The 15,728-nt window shown below is 41.9% G+C and overlaps 1 protein-coding gene across 1 annotated transcript in view; it reads left to right on the top strand.

The window, feature by feature from the left end:
* The first annotated feature begins 64 nt into the window (after positions 1–64).
* The window catches only part of Vps37a (VPS37A subunit of ESCRT-I), a 38,431-nt gene continuing 22,767 nt past the window's right edge, over positions 65–15,728 (top strand). The window contains exon 1 of the mRNA XM_040731752.1: positions 65–435. Coding sequence (XP_040587686.1) covers positions 311–435 — 125 coding nt within the window. The 5' untranslated portion in view covers positions 65–310. The remainder of the gene's footprint in view (positions 436–15,728) is intronic.

The raw sequence follows: 15,728 nt of genomic DNA, 5'->3' as shown, positions 1-15,728 counted from the left end.
CACTCGGGAGGCGGGGCCGGCAGGTGACTGACGCCCCGGGGGCCGCGCAGCTCCCGGCCTAACTGACGGACGGGCCGGTGCGGGACGCGAGCAGTCGGGCCGGGGAGCCGTCCTCCCGGCTTCTGGTCCTTTCCCTGCCGCCCGCCGCGGGAGCTCGTCCCGCCGGAGCCAGGGGACTCGCGAGCCCGGCGTCGGGGAGAAGACGCGGCCGCCAGCGCGCCGGCCGTGCTCGGTGGCCGGGGAAAGGCTCGACTGAGCGAGCAGGAGCAGGCCTGAACCTTCCAGGGCCTCGGGCCGGGACCCGAGGAGGATGAGCTGGCTCTTTCCCCTGGCCAAGAGCGCGTCGTCCTCCGCGGCCGGGTCCCCCGCCGGCCTCACCAGTCTCCAGCAGCAGAAGCAGCGGCTGATCGAGTCGCTCCGGAACTCCCACTCCAGGTGACCGGTGACTTTGACCCGGGGCAAAGGAGGGCGGGAGGGCGGGCTGGGCTGCCTGCGAACACCCGTGCCTCCTGTTGATAGTTCTTCCCGTGGGTTACACGCCTGCTCCCCGAGTGTGGTCCGTCGTGCCCCCACCTCTGCTCAGCTCGTCTCCCGACTTGCTCGTCTCCACGGACGGAAACAGAATCATCTCTCTTGGTCTGTCCTTAGTATCCCTAGCTCTCACGCTAATAGTTCCTTCGATTCACCTAATTGTAGCATTGCTTTTCAATTGTTAACATGCTAACGCTTGGCTAGAGACAATTGGGAAGGACAATCCCCAAGTTTTCACAAGATGAAGAATTAAACTGTTGCAACAGCAAATGAAAGGGAAGCCCGTGTTTTATCTGTTAACTCTGTCCTGGTGATAGTGCTTTTCAGTTGTAATTAAAAGTCCCCCTGTTCCAACAACCTCTTTCTTGAGACTCTTAAGCATTTGTTAACCTCTCACTTTCTTGACTTGGGCTCCGCATTTAGTAATTGATTTATATTATCTGGATTATCCATTGTCTTTCGAGTTTGCTTGTTTTATCGTATAGTCAAACAAGAAATACAGGAATTCCGATTATTTCGACTTTTTTTTTTATCCCTTGTAAAATAGTTTGCTTCAGCCTTCTCTGGTAAATATGTCCTTGGCCTCTAAGGGTTTTCAGATATCAGAATTACTTTATGATATATGAGTTTTACAGTTAATTAACAGGTCCACAGCCTATTTTATGTATAGAGGCCAACATGATTAAACCCTAGCCTTTCAAAAACCTTGTCACATTATACACATTACAATATGTAATATGTTTTAAAGTATTGTGTAATATGTAGATATACATCCATGAGATAATATTGAGTTATTGAAACCCATCAGGGATTATTTTTATGTTACACATCAATTTTTTCCCCAAGCAGGTAAATTATAATCTGCAGTTGGTTTGCCGGAGGCTGTGCTTGTACTTTGCCTCCCAAGGGATGGGATTAAAGGTGTGTGCCACCTAGCTGGGCGTTGGTGGCCCACGCCTTTAATGCCTTTTATCCCAGCACTCGGGAGACAGAGGCAGGCAGATCTCTGTGAGTTCGAGACCAGCCTGGTCTACAAGAACTAATTCCAGGACAGCCTCCAAAGCCACTGAGAAAGCCTGTCTTGAAAAAACAAAAACATAGGAAAGTATGTGCACCATACCAGGTGCCCGTCTTCTGTGTTTGTCTCTGCCTCTGTGTAGCATTCCCCTGTTTTACCCTGTTCACAGAACCCCTCTGGAAAGAGTATCTTCCAGGGAAGGAGTGGCCTTTTCAGGTGTTAATCTTCTTTTATCATCCTTGAGGAAAAGGAATTCTTGTTTCTATGACTTTGAGAGGAAAAAATGGGGCAAGAGATAAGAGGAGTTAAGAAGGAGAATTTGCCTCTGGAAGCCTTCAGGTCTTCCTTGGTTCAAGGTTCTCAGCATGCCCAAGTGCTGTGCTTAGAGTATCAGTGTCTGAACCTCAACACAAGTCAATCTTTGAATGTTTTGTTTTTGCTACAGGCTATACTTTCAAGATATTATGAAATAAGCTGGCTAACTTTTAAGAAACATGACAAAGGGTTTCCTCTTAGAATGTCACCTTGGAAAACTGTAGACTGCCAGTACCACTATTACAGAAAAACTGGTGGGATCATTTGTTAGCTTTATTTTCTGTTCATAAGGCCAGTGGTGATGTTTTTCTTCTTGGAGGCTGAGATGGAGCTTTTGAGACACTAGAATCTCTTACTGCTAAGGCTAGTAAATGAGGAAACTGATCTGAAGTTTTACTTTGATTCCAAAATAGAAGTAATAAAACAGTAATTGTTCATTGAAGGAATCCTGGAGTTGGTTGAAGAGGAACAGTCAGTACCCTTAGATGGATGCAGAAACTATTTTGTGTGCTAATCTTTGAAGTAGAAATTTTGGGCATGTGACATTATCTACACGTCTTTTAAGTTCTTGAGATTTTGCTTAATTGAAATATCTCAAACTTACAAATTAGATATGAAGAAATCTAAATATTTAAGAATCTTGTAAACACTAACAAATTCTTATCTTCTCTAAAGGTTAGGTTAATTCTATGGAAATTTTCTTGTCAGCTCTGCCTGGCAGGACTAAGTGGGAAACTGTGCTAGAAGACTAAAAGTGTTTGTTATGAAGATGAAGATGAAGTTATGTAGACTGCACTTTAGAGCTAATTAGTCTCCTAAATAATAATAACCGTACTATTCAGTTTACTGCTGAAGTTTATGAGTTCATACGTAGAAAAACATTCTTCTACTTGAAGTTTACTTTAGAAAACACTGTTGCTGTCCTGTCCAGGTCCATTTCCTCTGAGTTCTTTAAAGAACACCTGTTTTTGTTTTGTTTAAAAATGTGTAGGACACAGACTTAGTGGAGGTGCTTTCAACCCCAGGAGTTGTAAATAATCTATGATGATGGCTTCAGCTCACACCCTTACCTCTTTGTCAGGAGGAGGACTCCTTCCTCTTAATCTCTTCTTTTCCTTTTTCTTTCTTTTTTGGCCTTGACCTCACAGGAGCTGTCTGCCTCTGCTTCCACAGTGCTGAATTAAGGCATATATTACCATTCCAGACAGAAGTAGGGCTTTTGACTTCATCTTGGTAAATAGAAATTGTCAGGGAAGTCCAGGTTTTCTCGATAATATAAAGAGCTGTCTGGGAAGAAGAACAAATGAGGGTGAAAAGCGTGCCTTGTGTTTTAGATATTACTGTTCTTTTGCACCACGATTGGAGGCTGAGTGTGGTAAACGGAGAAGGACAAGACTACTGCTAATGAGCTCTGGAGTGAGCCTCCTTTCCTCTGTGGTACTCAGTGTTTAAGCCTTAAGCTTTAATATCAGTAATTCCTCACTGGTAAAGTGACTCTCACCTGTTGTTCAGTAGTTTGTGTTTGTGATTATCCTCACTAACCAGGCTAACACTTAGAGTCTCCAGAAGGGAAACTGTTTAGTAGAATTTCTCCTTACTGCACCCACATTTAGACAATACAAGTTAAGTGACTGTTCTAACCACACATCTCTTTTCTCAGTAACTAAAGTTAGTTGGCCACTTTATTACATTTCTTTGTCTCTAACACAACCTAAAGCTGTGTTGTGAGTGGTAATTATTATTTGTCATCAGCTATGTAAACCCAAAGTTATACAAGTAATAAGCCTTCTTTATTACCTTTACCTGGATCTCTCAGGTAAAAGGCTTTTGTATTCATTTTAATAATAGTTTTATAACAATGGAGTGCTTGTTTTGTTTATGTATTCAACAAGAGTCTTAAGTTGGTTGTGATGACATACATCAGAACTGTGTTCTTTTGTATTGTTGTACAACTAATAGACTACCTATCAGAGTCTCTGAGCCTGGAAGTCAGGAGGGTCATTAACTGGTCAAACAAGCTTGGGTGGTCTGTCATCTTCATATGCCTTATGGCCATAGAACTGAATGAATTGATTGTCTGAACTCCTCCTGCTCTAATCAACCAAGAAAGTCAGTTGACTGCTCAAGCCTCTCAATGTAGTGACATTCTTAAAGGCACTGTAGGCTTGTAGGGGGAGCACAAAGGAATAGAAGGTTTGTAATGAAACTGTCCTGGATTTCTGTTCTGGTTCTAACACATGCTAGGTACACAGTCTCTTGATAAAACATTCAGAATTATGATTCTGTGTGTGTGAAATCTGGGGGATGGGGAGGTGCTGGAGAGATGGAGGAGATAGAAGCCAGAGTCTTGAGCATGTGAGGCTAGTACTCTACCACTGAGTTACCTCCCTAGCTATCTTATAGGATATTGATATTTGAATAATGGAAACATTAACTGCCTCATAGTAGGCACATACCAAATTACACTCCTTTTTGTACGATCTAGAATCAGTACTCTTGACACCATTGCTTCTTAATCTAGAGCAGTGGGTTTTAGCCTTCCTAATGCTGTGACCCTTTAATACAGTTCCTCATGTTGTGCTGACCCCCAACCACACAGTTACATCTGGCCTACTTCATAAATGTAATTTTGCTCCTGGGGAGATTTGTATTTTGGGAGATAGAGGTTTGGCAAAGGGATCATGACCCCCAGGTTGATAACTGCTGATTCAAATGCTTCTGTCCAATTTATTGTTTGTGCACCTTTCACAACCCTATTTACAACTCATTTGTCTTTGGCAGGCCTCCATGTGACTCTCCATTTAGCTAACTCATAAGTGAATCATCCCATTTAGAAGAGTTTAGTAAGCCGGGCGGTGGTGGCGCATGCCTTTAATCCCAGCACTCCGGAGGCAGAGGCAGGCGGATCTCTGTGAGTTCGAGGCCAGGCTGGACTGACAGCCTCGAAAACAATACAGAGAAACCCTGTCTCGAAAAACCAAAAAAAAAAAAAGAAGAGTTTAGTAAAGTGCAGGGAAGCTACAGAATCTGCAGTGTTGTTTAACACACAAGAAGTGCTCTGTAAATGACCATTGTCATTTTATTCTTAGTCTTTAATAGTGTCTGTGGAAGTCAGCCTTCCATCACTGAGAAACCATCTGAGATAAACAGACCTATAAAGAGGAAAGATGTGTAGGAGGTACCTCCGTTGACAATGAACTTGAGTTCAATCTCTGGGACCCCTGTAAAAAGCCTGGGCACAGTGATTCCTACATATAATCCCAGTATTAGGGATGCAGGATCAGGGGGATCTGTGCTTCACTGGCTAGTCAGCTTAGCCTCTTGACGGAGCTCCAAGGAGAGAGGCCCTGTCTTAAAAAACAAGGTACACTGCTACCCTGAGGGACACTATCAGAGGTTCACCTTCATATACATGTGCACGCTGTATACCCAGATACACACAAAAAGAGGGAAGACTTATTTCAGAAATTCAGGGGTTTAAGCAGTGGTTGACTCTCTTACTGAGTTTTTCAGCCTATGGCTAGGTAATACACTGTAAAGAGAAGCTTTTTCCTTGAGAGAAGCCTTCCCGCCAGCCTGGTTCTAGAGCCGCATCAGTCCCAAATAAACACACAGGAGGTTATATTCATTTTGAAGCTGTTGGCCTTGCTTGTTTCTTATTGGCTAGCTCTGACTTAAGTAATTACCCCATAATTGTTAATCTAAGTATGTTTCTTACCGGAGAATAGTTCCGGGCTTCTTACCCCATGGCGTTACATGTCGAACTCTCCTGTGTTTCTCCTTCCCAGAGTCCTCCTGGACTCCTAGTCCCACCTATTGGCTCAATAGTGCTTTATTGACATAAGACTTCCCCAACAATACACCATGGTAGTAGTGCACAGCAGAGGAAATTACTCCTGCTCTGACAGCTAGGAGGCTGAGAGATGAGAGACCAGAGCCCAAATATCTCCTTCACGTGCATGCTCAGTTACCCAGCTTCTTTCTGTTAGGCCTTCCTCCTCAAAGGTTCTTGCTAGTACCACAAGCTGTGATCCAAGCTTTCAGCTCAAAACCTGTAGCAAAACTATAGCATAATCTTTAAAACAGCTTTTGATACTGTTTTGCTACCATTCCATGGATCACAGAGTTCTTTTTATTCAAACTTTTACCCATATAACTTCCCTGGAGAGTAAGTTTTTGAGTAGTTCTTGATATATAGCCTTATTCTTTGTTCATAGTGTAAGGCTTTCACCCTTCCACTCACTAGTTTCTGAGTTAGACGTTTTCTTTCTCAGTTCATACTCACAAACTTGGAATGAGAGGATATGTATATTGCCTTTTAACCTACTCTTGTTATTTTTATTTAAGGATTCATAAAATATCCAAATCTCCAATTTTCTTTTAATAGACTTTATTTTTTTAGAGCAGCAAAATTAAACATAAGGCCTACCCTATCCCCATAATTAATCCCTATCCCCCTAACATTAATCTATATAGCACCATTTGCTTCAAGCTAGAGTGCATGTCCCCCTGTGCTAGGAGGCCCACTTTCCAGTTTACCATTCTCTGTTGTACGAGCATCTGTATATTCACATGCATTACCAGCTACCATAGGTATTTGAGATTATCTTGTGATAGTAAAAGTTGTATACGACGGACGAGGAGATGGATCAGTGGGTAAGAACCCTTGCTGCACAAACATGGGGACCCATTTCAGATTTTAGCATCCACTTTTTAAAAAGCCAAGTGTTGTCACATGTGTGCTTATAACTGTAGGAGGCAGAGGCAGGAGGCTCACCGGGCTTTTCTGGCCAGCAGTCTATCTCCAGATTCAGTAAGAAAGCCTGTCTCAAGGGAATAAGGATGTCCCAAATCCTCCTCTAGCTTCCACCTACACACCTGCATACACACATATAACACACACATATGTACAGACTCTCATGTGTGCACATGAACACCTATAAAAATCTGATATACCTTGGTCTGTTGAAGCTAGAGAATTCTACAAAATGCAGTATTTTTGCTCTATAAATGGACTTTGAGTTATGCAATAGTAAACTAAGATTATGTATGTTGAATAATTAAGTTTGGCCCATTGAGGTACATAGTCTATAAGAAGGAATTAAGAGCTATAATTGTAGATTGTATGGTATAATAAAATATGCTATGATTTAAGAAAATATTTTGTGAATAGAGGCTAACAAAGTTCTGCTATAGTTTGGATCTAGAATGCCCCAAAGAAAGATCTGTGTGCATTTTAAAAGTCTGTAGTGTATCCTTTAGCCTGGGGAGAGGCTTATGGGACTCCTACCCTTCCTGTTCCCTGTATACAGGCCAGAGGTCTGCCTTTGCTGCTGCCATGAAATGGTGGAGTTCACCACAGACCTTCCCCCAAAGGGTCAGCCAACCATGTGATGAAATCTCAACAACTATGATCCAAAATTAAATTTTTTTTCTTTATAAGCTGATATGCCACAGGCATTTGTTTCAGTTTGTGGAAGATGAATGGCACAGAAAACTAGTAGGGAGTAGAGTTTTTGCTGTGGCTGCTCTGAGACGACATGGAAAAGAACTGGTTTGGAAAAGTGAGGAACACGGGCTTGGGAAAGCCTGGGATGCTACAGAGAGCTTAATGAGCAATCGTGGTGGGCACTCCAAAGACCAGGCTGGTAATAAGAGAAATGCACACAGTGTAAGTCATGCTGATGAGGTGAGGACTGTAGGATAGTTGACCAGAGGCCCTCACCAAGCAGAAACTGACTGCATGCCATCTTTCTGGAGGCTATGGAAAGCTGAGCTCAAAGCTAATGGAGTAGTTTTTCTTTTGATGCAGGAAATTTCAAAAACAGCTCAGCATTCAGGCAGCAGATGGTATTGAGAACAAACAAAATTGGAAGACAGATGTGGAAAATTTGAGACCAGCCAGAAAAGGAGGAGTATGTTTAAAGGTGTAGCTAAAAGCTGCCACACATAGTGGTACCCAGCTATCCGAGGCAGCGGCAGAAACATTCTAAGTTTGAGATAACCAGGACTACGTAGTTTAAGGCCTGCCTAGAAAACATGATGAAACCTTTTTTTCTTTTCTTCCTTGAAAATAACTTTTTAAAATTTTTATTTAAATTAAAAACTATCTTATTTTAAATACCAATCCCAATTCCCCTCTTCCTCCTATCCTCCCATCCTCCCGCTCCCCCCACCTTCCCTATCCCACCCCACATCCACTCCTCTGAGAGGGTGAGGCCTCCCTTGGGGGATCATCAAAGTCTGTCACATCATTTGGGGCAGGACTGAGGACCTTCCCCCTGTATCTAGGCTGACAGAATATCCTTCCATAGGGAATGGGCTCCAAAAAGCCCATTCATGCCCTAGGGATAAAATGTTTTTTTTCAAAACACACAAAAAAACTTGTAGTAAATAGGGTTTAGTTGTTTAAGAGACCATTAACCTGACTAGTTAGCCTGTGGTGAGGCTGCTCATCATGGCAGTAACATGTTGCACATCTACTCACTGGACAGCAAGGTTAAATAAGAGTAAGAGACTCTGGTCCTGTGATCCTCTTTGGTTTTTCAAGACAGGATTTCTCTGTATTGTTTTGGAACCTGTCCTGGAACTAGTTTAGTAGACCAAGCTGGTCTCAAACTCACAGAGATCCACCTGCCTCTGCCACCAACACCCGGCCCTATAATCCTCTTTAAGGGGTATGCTTCTAGGAACCTAAATCCCTTGATGGGCCACCTTGTAAGCTTCCCTCCTTCCCAGCAGTACCACGTGGGGACCAAGCCTTTGTCACATAGGCCTTTGGAGAACATTTCAGGCCAAACTGGAGCAGGTACCCTGTTTTATTTTGCACCTGAAGCTTTTTCCAAGAGTGTGTTCTTGGATTCCCTTTCCCTAATTGCTAAGTCTTAGTTAACTTTTAAATGTACTGTTTTCTACCAGGTTTCTTCTGTGTTTCTACAGCTCTTCCTGTAGTCTTGGTCATTATCCTGTCTGCCCTTTAGAACACTGCTGAGAAGATACTATGAAATAAGTGGCACATGTCACACAGCTCTTGAAAACAAAACAAAACAAAAAATTAAGCAGTTAACATTGGAATTTCTTATATCAGCATTTTTCCAACAGACTGATTTAGGCTAAAGTATTTTCCAAATAACACAGACCATTTATTTGAGCAATTGGTTTTACATTTCTAGTTCCTTGGTTTTTCATTTTCATATCAGTTGCATATATATGCAGATATATGTACATGCTTATTTTTTTGTTCTGAAGATACTAATCATACAAATTTGAAGTCTCCTATTTGCTGTTCTTGAGGGTTTTTCTTTATTTCTGGTTTGTTGAGATGGGTGCCTCCCTTCTAATAGATTTATTATTTTTGAAAGCTTTTTGATGTTCTTATTTCTGGTTTTGTGACTTCTTTCTACTTGGTTGTTTTACTTTATCTGTTTTCTATAACTTGTCTGTGGAAAAAGACAAGGGAAAAGAATAACTAGTTCTATACAAGGCAAGAGTCAGTAACTGCCTTTAGCACTGCCATTTTGCATTTTCAGTTCTTGAAGTCTATATCACCATGTTATTGTCAATGCAGTTATCTCCATTGTTTACATTGGAACAAGCAGGAAAAAGAAGGGACCTTCCCTCTCCCTGCACATTCTTGATTTGCATTGACTGGGTTCTAGGGCTTGGAGGACCCTCTTACTACTCCTCACTGTGTACTACTCATCTTTGGGGGTGAAGGTGCTTTCTTTTCTGTCCTTTCAGTTGGATCTCATCTCTTATCCTTTTTAAAAAGTCTCACTACGTAGCTAGCTATCTAGCCTGGAGCTCACTATGTAGATCAGGCTGACCTTGGCTGTGCTGATGCTCCTGCTTGTGTCCTCAGATTTCCTTGTCTGCCTATGGGTAGTATTTGCTTTTCAGTGCTGTTACTGATTTACTTTTTTGAAATCTTTCAGTGTTTTTTGGAGATTTAGATAGGAAAGGAAATTTGTCTGAGCCCCTTGAGGTTTACCTATGCATGATCTGAATTTCCCAGTGCTGTGGGAATACACATCGAATCTTCATCTTGAAGCTGTGTTCTCCTTCAGAGACATAGCCATCTCAGTATTTCCAGTTTCTTGACAATTGCTGGGTACAAAGTTCAGTTCTACTGCATTTGGGGAAATCCTTGTTAACAATAAATAGAAGCCAAACAACAAATGATTACTTACTTTTTAAAGGTAACTTTTAACCATAACTAATATGTGTTTTGGATTCAAGTTTTAGGGACTATCAAAAATATGAGGTCAACTAATTATATGTTCTGATTAACAGTAGTTAAAAACAGTTTAGATTTATGTGTATGAATGGTTTGCCTGCATGCATGTAAGTGCATCATGCTCAAGGTTAGAAGAAGGCATTGGATCTTCAGGATTTGGAGTTATAGATAACTGTGAGCTACCATGTGGGTGCTGGGAACTAAACTTGAGTCCTTACAAGAGGAGGAAGTGCTCTTAACTGTTAAACCATCTCTCCAGGTCCAAACATTTTATAGTCTAGATCAGCAATTCTCAACCTATGGGTCACAACGCCTTTGGGGCTAAATGACCCTTTCACAGAGGATGCATATCAGATATCCTGCATATCAGATATTTACATTATGATTCATAACAGTGCCAAAATTAGTTATGAAGTACAATGAAAGTAATTTATGGTAGGGGTCACCAAAACATGAGGAACTATATTAAAGAGTTTTGGAGTTAGGCAAGTTGAGGACCACTGTTCTTGATTTATCTAGTTCCAAAGATTTAGAAACACTGAAATAAAACTTTAATAGTGGGTACTTCCTAATAAATGCAAGACCCTGCGTTTGATCCCTAGCACAGTAACTAGCATGACTGTCATTCTGAAGGTAGTTATGTGAATGCTTATTATATCATGGTTTATATTAAAATTTAAGAATATGGTTAATAGAATAAGTGATCATATGTTACAATATTATGCAGCCATTAAAATAGTAAGCATCTCCACTAATGTGAATTTATACTATCACAATAAATTATTGGGTGAGGGAAAGTAAGTTATAAAATTGTACAATATAATATGATTTTGTCATAAAAAAGGATGTAAATGTAGAAGATATTAAAAGGTTATAGTAGTAGTTGTCTTAGTTATAAGAGGTCCCAAGTTGTTAATATAATTAATCTCTTAACTGAGTTTTCCCATTGAGAACAGTTTTTAGAGTAGCAAATGTCAACCAAGAGGTGCATGCCTTCAATCCCAGCACTTGGAGGCAGAGGCAGGGTAGATTTCGGGGTCCAAGCTAGCCTGGTCTTGTTTAATTAAGTAATTAGATATCTGCCTGCTGTTTTATATTATGCATCCGGGAATATGCATTACTATTTGCCTTGATTAATGAGATTTTTTTTCACTTCTCCTTAATAACACAAGTATCACTTTATATTATGTCCCATACCTTGTTATGATAGCAGCTTTTCAAAAATTCTAATAAACAATGAGAATGAATAGTGGGAGAAATGATTCCAAAATTGGAAAATTTTTTGCATCATTTCCACCCTTCACTTTTCTCCTCCTGGCCCTTCTTATGTCTCTGCCTCTCACTGTCCTCAAATGTATGGCCTCTTTTGTTATTGTTACATAATACAATCCATGAATTCAGTGTGTGTGTGTGTGTAAAAATGATTGCAGGGTTGACCACTTGGTTTTGGGTAACCAGTTAAGGAGCTCATTCCTGGTGAAGATTTGTAGAAAGATGCCTTTTCCTTGTCTGCCGCTTGGGCTTTTTCCCCACCAGTCGCCTGGGCTCTGCCGTGTTGTAGTCTCCAAATAACACACAAGACGCTGTATTACTTATGAAGCTGTTGGCCTTGATTGTTTCTTACTGGCTAGCTCTTACTTAAGTATTTATCCCATAATTGTTAATCTAAGTATTTCTCTTACTGGAGAAAAGTTCTGGACATCTTACTTCTCTGGCGGGCTACATCGTGACTCCCTGTGTTTCTCCTACCCAGTCCTCCTGGACTCCTAGTCCCACCTATCTTGCTTTCCTATTGGCCAACAGTGCTTTATTGACATATACACAGGACTTCCCCAACAAAGATTAATTCTCCTGATCTCAGTAGTCCTTGGTTGTGTATAGTTCTTTGTCTAGAGGGGCCACCCTGTGAGTTTTCCCCTTTCTACATTAGCATGTCTACTTTGTGTTGTCCTTGTCAACCTCTTGTCACCGTATTATGAGTGAAGCTTTTCTGTCATTTCTAGAAGACACAACCTCACAGCAGATTTTTTAGTCCTCTAGCTCTCACAGTCTTCCTGCTCCCCCTTCCAAGGTATCCCAGAGTTTGAGGTGCAGGGGTTGTTGCAGATATATCCATTTGGACAGGGTATCCTATGATCATTTGTTCCCTGCATTTGGGCCAGTTCCAGTTTTCTCTAATAGTCTTTGTCTATTGTAAAGAGAAGTTTCTTTGATGAGGGCTGAGAGCTACACTTCATTGTGGATATAAAGATAAGTATTTGAATGTAGTTAGTATGATCCCGGCTGAGTAAAGTAGAGGTAGTAGACCTGTGGCATCACTAGCCCCGGGTAGTTGCCAGGTTTCCAGTACCAGGCATAACTTCCCTTGTGTTGAGCAGTCCTTAGGTTTCATTAGACAGCTGTTGTTTACGTGCAGGGTATGAATGCCCCATTGCACCCTTATGGATATTTTGCCGTGCTGGTCAGTGTTGTGGTTCATATGTGTCACAGCTGGGCAGGACTATTGATTGCTGTCCTCCTTTGGCAGCTTGTGTCTTAATATGTTTCCTTTTTTTTTAATAAAAATTCATACAGTGACTGAAATTCATAGTGACTTAAAATTTTATTACCACAAATCCGAGAAGGTACAACTTAGGTATATTTTCTAAATGCTTTTAAAAAAAATAACACCTAACACTAAGCAGTTATTTGCCTTGTAAGTTTCTGAAGCCTTTGCATATATGATCTTGCATAATCAAACAACATCACAAGGTAGATGGATACTTTTAATATAACCATCTTTCATTAGAAAAGAAAAAGGTTCAGGAACTTGATGGGGAATGTTCTTCTATGTATGTTTGTCTTATTGGTTGATGAATAAAACACTGATTGACCAGGCAGGATAATAGGTAGGACTAGGACACATGGAGGATTCTGGGAAGTGTAGGCAGAGAGGAGTTGTCATGTGATCCTGGAAGTGAATCAGTATATAAGCAGGGACAAACAGGAAATCGCTCTCTTCTTTGCAGAGAGGCTGAACAGTCAAGATGGAAGACACCAGAGAAGTAAGAGGTCCCTGAACCTTTGTCCAGTAAGATAAGGCTTCTTGTGGGCAGAGAGAGGTGGCTGCAGAGCAGGGCCAGAAAGCTTATCCAGTTTCAAATGTTTTAGCCGCTGTTCTGTCACTGTGAAGAGATACTTATGACCAGGGCAACTCATCATGGCAGCATGCATTGTACTGGAGCAGTAGCGGAAAGCTGTATCCTGATACACAGGCCAAATGAGAAAACGGGCCTAGCATGGACTTTTGATACTCAGATCCCACCTCCAGTGACATACTTTGCTCCAACAAGGCCACACCTGCTCAAACAGTGCTACACTTCCTAATCCTTCTCAAAGAGTTCTACTCTTCATGACTGAGCATTCAAATACATAAGCCTATGAGGCCATTGTTATTCAAACACCACCACCAAGTAAAATGGTACATGTGGGATTTGAACTCAGGAAGTCTGTCTTTAATAAGCCTTGCTTTCAGTCACTAAGATGCTCTGCTTGGCCTTAACTGGTAGAAGATTCTTTCATTATTCATTCCTTGTGCAGTGACATCTTGGTAACGTAGAGGACTTTGGACTTTGTTTTAATACCACCTAATTCTGTGGCATTCTTTCAGTGGAGGAGGGGGTCAGCCTAAACCCAGTCCCCAAGAGAAGCTTTCAAAAGAATCATGAAAATCCTGGTACTGAGTATCTGCTTGAATCCAGCTTAGCTATTTCATATTTCAGAGTTCCACACAGTTTTGATCATATTTATTTACTCCACACTAACAGGCCTTCCCTTCTCTACCCACTCAACTTTGTGGCCTCTTTTTATTTTAATATTTTCCCATCAAATTCACTTTGGGCTCTCTGTATATTCTTGGGTGTGTGGCTTTCCACCAGAGCATGGTTGACCAAGAGGTGGCACTTTTAAAGAGCGCTAACTTTCCCTGTTCCAGCAGCTACAGTTGCCAGTTGTTCCTCCCGCAGCGGGTGGGGCTAGGCGTGCACCTCCCCTCTTCTTGCTAGTATTTGGTCTGACTTAAACTAGCATGTGGTTTGTGCATGTTGTCACGATTACTGTGAGTTCACATGTACAGCTGCCTTTTCATGTCTGGAGGATATTGCTTCCTTGTATTTATAACCACCTCTGGCTATTACAGTCTTTTTTTCTCCTCTTTCACAATGATCCCCGAGGAGCATTGGGAGGAGAGGATTTGATACAGATGTCCCATTTTGGACTGAGAATTCCTTAGTCTCTTATTTTCTGTACCTTGGTCAGTTGTAGGTGTCTTTGTTAATCACCATGTAGTGCAAACAGAAGTTTTTGTGATGAAGTTTGAGAGATCCATCAATCTATGCATATAACACTAAGTCATTAGGAGTTTGCTTCTGTGCCATTTAGCCATTCTCCCCTAGACCTATGACTTGTTTAAATGTAGATTCTGTCCCTTTATGGGTATCATGTTGTGGAGAGTGCAATAAATACAGCCAGAAACTGGTGGGTTTTCCCATTACGTTGTGTCACTATTGCAGCAGTGCTCATGCCTTGCCAGTCAGGCATTATTGTAGCATACAGGGATGGGTAGGATTGATGATTACTTTACCTTCCAGCTGTAATTGATGGTGAGACCCTATCAGCCCGGACCAGCAGGCTGTTCTTCAGTGGCAGATCTGTGAGTGGGTGGACCTGGGATGAAAAAATGAAGACAGGAAACTTGGGGGTCAGGAGGTCTTGCATAAGCTGATGCCTTATGCCAAGCAGGTTTATTAAGAAGTATAGCATCTTATATACAGTTTGCAGGGGCAACAGTGGTACAGAGTCGCAGAAAGCTATCATACAGTAGGATGAAGTCAGCAGAAAGCTAATCAAGCAATGTTGTACAAAGGAACTCAGTATATCTCAGGTGTGTAACAGACTAAATCAGCCCTAGTGGCCTTGAGACTGATAACCATAGCCCCTTTGGGAGGAGAGTTAGGCTCCCAGGATCAGAAGTTGCTGCTCCCCCGAGGCCCTGACTTCAGGCCGTTACTAGCCTTGCTAAGCATATTGTGGTTTTAGACAAGGAACTATTACATTCCTTCTCTATGTATCAGGGAATCAGGAAAAGCATTGGATCACCCTGCTCCCAATCCCTGTTGCTGAAGACACCATGTGCTTGGGTCACAGAACAAGGAAAATTCAAGCTGATTCTGATCTGGAAACTTCGTCCCTTATGGTTAGCTTTCACACTGCTGGAAGGTGCTATACATGGCCACAGAAGGAGAAAAGCAACCATCAAATTTCTTAGCTATCTCTTGTCAGCGACAGCCTCGTTCCATAGGTAGTCTAGGGAAAGTTTATTCTCCATAGCTCCATCCCAACTGTAATGGTTTGAATGAAATGGCTCCCATAGAATCACATATGTGAATGCCCGATCCTCAGTTGGTGGAACTGTTCTGGAAGAGTTAGGAGGTGTGGTCTTGTAGGAAGTGTGTCACTGGAGGAGGGCTTTGAGATGTCAAAAACCCATGCCTAGCTCAGCCTCTCTCTGTCTCTCTCTCTCTGTCTGTCTCTCTGTCTCTGTCTCTCCCTCTCTCCCCCTCCCTCCCTCCCTCCCCCCTCCCTCCCTCC

This window comes from Mesocricetus auratus, unplaced genomic scaffold (genome assembly GCF_017639785.1).
Source record: "Mesocricetus auratus isolate SY011 unplaced genomic scaffold, BCM_Maur_2.0 Super-Scaffold_100026, whole genome shotgun sequence".
In the NCBI taxonomy this organism is placed as follows: Eukaryota; Metazoa; Chordata; class Mammalia; order Rodentia; family Cricetidae; genus Mesocricetus; species Mesocricetus auratus.
Note: the sequence above shows the minus strand (reverse complement) of the source record. Positions and strands in the feature narration are given on the sequence as shown.